We start from the raw sequence: 5,963 nt of genomic DNA, 5'->3' as shown, positions 1-5,963 counted from the left end.
ATTTCCATTCATTCATTGCTGCACTTCTCTCCCTGAAAAACCCAATTTTTTAAAGAACATATGTGATCACACTTATACAAAATCTAGATATGTTATATCTAGAATCGGCAAATGAGTAGAAACCAAAAGTTATTAGTGGTTCCCAGGACGAGGTCAAGGGGGAGACTTGGGAGATATTGTTAAAGGGATACTGGGCTTCTGTTTAAAGGGTCTCTGGTGGCATAGTCCATAGATAATAAAGAGGTTGCACATCTCCAGTGGTTCGCAGTCACCTGTGGGTCTGTGGGAGAAAGATGAACAGTCTCCTTCCAGTAAGATTTACAGCAGCAGAGACCTGATAGAAAGTTGCTACGAGTCAGAAGCGAGGTTTGTTGAGTTTAGGCTTCTGTTAAGGGTGATAAAATATTTGAAAATTGATAGTGGTGATAGTGAACATTATTAATATAAATGAATTTTACACAAAATTTATTGATTCCAAGAGGAGGGAAGTACTTCCTCAAGTACTTAATGTTCTGTCAGAGAAAAATCAGCCTGATAGTTGGTGTCCATTTTTTCAGGATCCCATTGGATAAGAAAATTAAGGAGGGTGGGAGTAAGGCATTGTTCAGGAAGGCGTCCTGTCCCAGAAATCTTTACAAGATTTTCCTTTTTAAAATTTTCAGCAAATTCCAGGATAATCTTTTCAGAAATATTCTCAAAAGCTGTTCTTCGTAACATCTCAGTTAGTTAGCAGAGCTCCAGTAGCTTCATTAAGGAACTCCTGGATGGAGCAAGCAGTTAACATTCGCTGTTGTTTGTGGTTCAATTCTCCCCAAAGGTGCCCTAACAGAAAGAAAGGTCTGGTGATTTACTTCCAAAAAATCATCCATCGAATACTCTGTGGAGTGCAGCTCAACTCTGTTGTGCGTGGGGGTCACCCTGATTCTGATGGCAGTGATTTTCTTTTTTTGATTGATTGGCTGGTTGCTGGAGTAGTTTTATTGGTGCCCCTGTCACGTTTAACTCACAATATTCTCCTTCTTTCAGCCCAGCTAGTCCCTTCTCATTGAAGTATGTGCAGATGCATTTCTGCTGTTCATTTGGTTTAGCTGCTCTTTTGGGGGAGCGTTTTTATATTGTATCACCAACTTTTAAAAAGGATGTTTTCTATTTGTTTCTAGGGTTATTTCCTCCTCTCTTTTCCCTGAAACCATCTGTTGGATCTGGAGCCCTTCATGTGTATGGGTCAGTCCAAAAATAGCTTGTCCCTGCTTGTGGAAGAAAAATCACATTCCAAGCTCAAGACCCCCTGGGCAGCTTGCTCATTCATATCTGTTTGTAGAATTCCTATAACTTCCTGGCTTTGGTATTGATTGGCTTATAGATGTTACTATAAAGCACAGAGTGGGTGAGGGCAAAATAGGATATTTTTTCTTCTTCTTTCCCTTTTTAAGTCAAGGCCAAATGATATTTTTTCAAAAATCAATTTGGTTTGCCTAAAAGGCAAAGATACTTCTGACAAGCCACATTGGAACGCAACTTTTTTCAACTCTAGTCACTGGCAACCGTTAGAACATGCTAATTCAGACACCTCCGAGAGAGAAGCAAGAACAAGGGTGGAATGTTGATTTTTCTCATATTTAATTCTGTAGGGAACAAAGCTCTCTGGGGAAGCTTTGTGCTTGTCTTTTCAATCATTGGTTTGTGTATTGTCTGATGCATTACAAGTACATGGCTGGTAATTTTTCTATTACCTGATTACAAAGAGATCTAATCATCGCTCAGGAAACATTTTCACTTAGGCTTTTTATGCAGCATTCTGTGGAATGGTATATGTAGTCTTGTGGTTGTCAGTGCTGACAGTTTACTCTATTAAAATAGGGCACTGGATCTATAAGCTTCAGCAGAGTATGCCCTGACTTCCCTGAAGGACAAGACCAGACATTCTCCATGCCATACAGAGCTGCAAATCTTGATCTTTTGTTTATTTTTGTTGTTGTTACAGGAACACTTCACTCCCGAGTGTAAATTCAAAGAATCGGTGTTTGAAAATTATTACGTGACTTACTCCTCGATGATATACCGTCAGCAGCAGTCAGGCCGAGGGTGGTATCTGGGCCTGAACAAAGAAGGAGAGATCATGAAAGGCAACCATGTAAAGAAGAATAAGCCTGCAGCTCACTTTCTGCCCAAACCACTGAAAGGTAAGCTTGATGTGACAGGATCTGGAGTTAAATGAGCATATTTTTTTAAAAATCCACTGTTTGGCTGGAGAGCATTCTGCTGAGTGAGCTCAGTCCCATAAGGACAAATACTGTATATAACCATTATCATAGAAAGAGTATGAGGCTCCAGGGGGATGGGAGGATAGAAGCAGAGGGGTGAGGATGGGCGGGAGGGCAGGGATTAATCATGGGGTTGTCCAGTTTGATGGGTGCGGTGGGGGTTGAGTGAAATTAGAAGAATCAGGTCAAGAAAGCAATGTATCTGAATTTCGTAAATAAACTAGTATAGTAAAAAGAAGAAATCAAAACAAAAAAAAATTCTACTGTTTATCATGCTGTTGAAAGTGAAACATAATCCCCCTCCGCATTAAGACATGAAAGCACAAAGTAAGATCGAAAGAGTAGCATTTACCCAGAGTTCATATGGCAGGAAAGGATAAAAGAAAGAGGGAGGACTGGAAATGGGACCAACAGGGAGGAGAGGGGAAGAGTGCTCTTCGGCTGTGAGGCTGGCAGTCAAGAGGACGCGTCCAATATGTGTAAGTTGTTGAATAGAGCACCGATGTCAGCAGAAAAAGTATTGACAATGCCGTCTCATGTCCTGCTTTTAAATTTGATATTGTTACACAGAAAAGCCCTACTTCGATGAATGTGGCTGAGTTGCCAAATCCTCCCCAGGCAAACACAGAGATGCTAATATGTGTGCCCTTCGCACTTAGCAGAAGGTTCCTGGACTCTTACTAAAAGCCCAATAATGTCAGCCCACCTCCTTCTTTCCCCTCCTGCCTCACCCCTGTAGCCTTGTTCTCCAGCCATTATTAGAAAAGTAATAGACAGAGACTAGAAGGAGGCTGAGAAGATAAAAATGTTAGACGCAGGTAGAGAAGATACAGGAAGAATAGAAGAAAGAAGGCAAAGCCAACCAAAGAGGTCACAAGCCTGGGATTAGAACAGCAGCTTACCATCGGAGCAGACTGCCCAGTTCAAACCAGTATTGCCATCTTCGTGCAGTCTGTGGATTGGAATCTCACCTTCGTCCCTTACTAGCATAGCCAAGCTATGTGGGCCTCATTTATATCCTGTAAGGGCCTCATGTTCTTCATCTGTCCAACGAGGAAAAAAAAGTCCCAGCAGCGTAGTATTGTCACATGGATTACATGAGACAGTGCGTAAGAATGCACTTAGAACTGTATTGGGCACGTTCTAAGTGTTCCCTCCGTGTAAGCTAAGACCGTGATTTATAGCACAGCCATAGTAACGTTTACCATTTGCAGACTCAACAATTAGGCTAGTGCTCAGACACTTGGAAAGTTTCTTTCTGCAGTGTGATAGAAATCTGTGTTTCACAGTGTTTTGCAATTGAATATTTGCCTTTCGCAATATGCTGCAGATCACATTTAAATTCCTAAGAGCATTTCCCCCCATTAATCCTCTTATATGTAACCATTAGTGATGGAAGCTAGACATTAGAATTCTTTACACACAACTACGCCCAAACTCGATTTTGTTTAATCCGATCAAGTCCACTTGATAGTCAGTCCCTGAACACAGCATTTTAAGGTTTGCTGGAAAGCTTTGAATCCCAGTAAGCAGAAGAAAAGTGGAGGGTCATTGGGGCGTGCCCCCTGTGAGGCCTTACAGTGTCTCTCTGTGATTTTCAGTGGCCATGTACAAGGAGCCATCCCTGCATGACCTGACGGAATTCTCTCGATCTGGAAGTGGGACCCCCACCAAGAGCAGAAGCGTCTCCGGCGTGCTGAACGGAGGCAAATCCATGAGCCACAATGAATCAACGTAGCCAGTGAGGGCAAAACAAGGGCTCTGTAACAGAACCTTACCTCCAGGTGCTGTTGAATTCTTCTAACAGTCCTTCACCCAAAAGTTGAAAGTTTCAGTGCCGTTTACCAAACACGCAGGCAGATGCCTGCCATTAGCCCTTCATATAATGTGTACTTAAGCCCCCTAATTTAGATTGAGCTTGCGCCAAAGAGCGCCAAGCGTTAACAGTGAACTAAATCTGGGAGAAGGACTGTCCAATTTTCTCATGTTCTCACTTATGCTTTGGGGGATGGCAAACCAAAAATGTTGCATAGCTCTCATGCTGATACAAATTTGCTCTCCCACCAAGAAAATGTCAAAGACCACAGTCGTTCTTCAAACACAACACACAAAAACACGAATCAAAAACAAGATTAACTGCTTACATGTTTTCGTCAAAGCAAAGAAAATCATGTGAAACGTGTTCTTTTCCTGGCTTCATGTTTTCTATTCATGCTTGATTCAGATGTCGTCGTCTTTATTTTGGTATAGTGCAGTGTTTTGATTTCTGAAATTCTATGGTTCTGTCGACTCTGTGTCGCTTAATCCAAATCAACCAAATTCAGGGTTGAATCGGAATTGGCATCTCAGGCTCAAGGTAACAGTGTTTGTGTGACTTTTAAAAAAAAATGTTTTGTTTTGGTTTTTTTTTTAGATTTTTAGCAATTTGGTCAAGTTTTTGTGCTGTACTTTGTGCGTAGAAACTCAGATGTGTCGTCAACCCCAGTCAGTACAGATAACTTTAAAATAAAGGAAAAGAAAAAAATAACCCTCAAGTGTAGATTTCTCTTAATTCCATTTGTGTATCCTGTTTAAATTATTCTTGTGGCTTCATCTTGTGTAAAGACGGGAACTGTGGAACTGTGATGTTTTTCCTTGTATTGTTAAAATAAGAAGTGTCTTATCTGTATCTGTATGAGTCATTCTGTCACTGTATTTGGCACGTGAATATTGTGTACAAGGAAATGTTAAGATTGGTTACCCCTAAACAACATATACTTATACTTGCTATTGGAAAAGTGTTTAAAAAAACTTAGCTAGGTTTCCATTTAGATCTTCATATCTGTTGCATGGAAGAAAGTTGGAATCTTGGCATAGAGTTGCATGATATGTAAGATTTTGTGCATTAATACTTGTTAAAACCTGTGTTCCAAAAATGGACATAGCATGTACAGACAGTTTTCTGTCCTGTACAGAAAAAGTAAAAAAAAAAAAGTTGTTTAATATTTGTTGTTGTATTACCCAATTACGCACCGAATAAACTCTTTATATTCATTCAAAGAAAAAGCCCTCCAGTGTGTGTTTATTGAACAGCTGTTATGCAGTGACTCTAGTAGGAGCTAGAGTTGAACAGCGAATTCTGAAGAGAAGACCTTGTTGCCTTACACTTTGCTTATTATACTTTGCACATAATGCATCGCTCGTCTAGGTTTTTGCTTTCCCCCATTGGTTTGGTTTTCTTTGTTGTGGATTTTTTTTTTGTTTTGACTTTTAAGCAGCTTGAAGGTTTGTCACAACCCTGTGTTAATCATATCCCCCACAGTATGTGCTCACTTTATGTCTCTTTGCTACGTTTTAGAAATCTTCCCAGGGTTTCACATTTGTTTACATCCTTTTTCAAATCCTCACAATATTTCAAACTTGTGTTGTTACACACGTAAAACTTTTATTTGCACTTGTTCTGTGCCGTTGAGTGCACTGGGAAACAAAAAACCTCACGTGACTCACTGTAGTGCTGTGTTCCCTTCATTGTGGTGATCTGGAACTGAGCCCATAATATCTCCAAGCTATGCCTGTAATCCAAGGGTTCATATGAATATAAGCATTCTTCCAAGTGTGTGCTGTTGTCCTTTGGACTCTGAGAGTGCATGGAAGAATTCTCATTTACATTTAATGATCCAGAGATAGAGGTGAGACCTCCGTTCCGGTATTTCCACTCGC

General features: G+C 40.5%; 1 protein-coding gene across 4 annotated transcripts in view; it reads left to right on the top strand.

The window, feature by feature from the left end:
- Positions 1-5,309, top strand: part of LOC102853389 (fibroblast growth factor 13-like) — a 585,433-nt gene extending 580,124 nt beyond the window's left edge. For all 4 annotated transcript variants that reach the window (XM_006881827.1, XM_006881829.1, XM_006881830.1 and 1 more), the window contains 2 exons: positions 1,985-2,183; positions 3,866-5,309. In XM_006881827.1, coding sequence (XP_006881889.1) covers positions 1,985-2,183; positions 3,866-4,002 — 336 coding nt within the window. In that variant the 3' untranslated portion in view covers positions 4,003-5,309. The remainder of the gene's footprint in view (positions 1-1,984; positions 2,184-3,865) is intronic.
- The last annotated feature ends 654 nt before the right edge of the window (positions 5,310-5,963 follow it).

Source organism: Elephantulus edwardii, unplaced genomic scaffold (assembly GCF_000299155.1).
Source record: "Elephantulus edwardii isolate Elephantulus edwardi_28Jun2011 unplaced genomic scaffold, EleEdw1.0 scaffold00016, whole genome shotgun sequence".
Lineage (NCBI taxonomy): Eukaryota > Metazoa > Chordata > Mammalia > Macroscelidea > Macroscelididae > Elephantulus > Elephantulus edwardii.
This window is presented reverse-complemented; position numbering and strand designations above follow the sequence as displayed.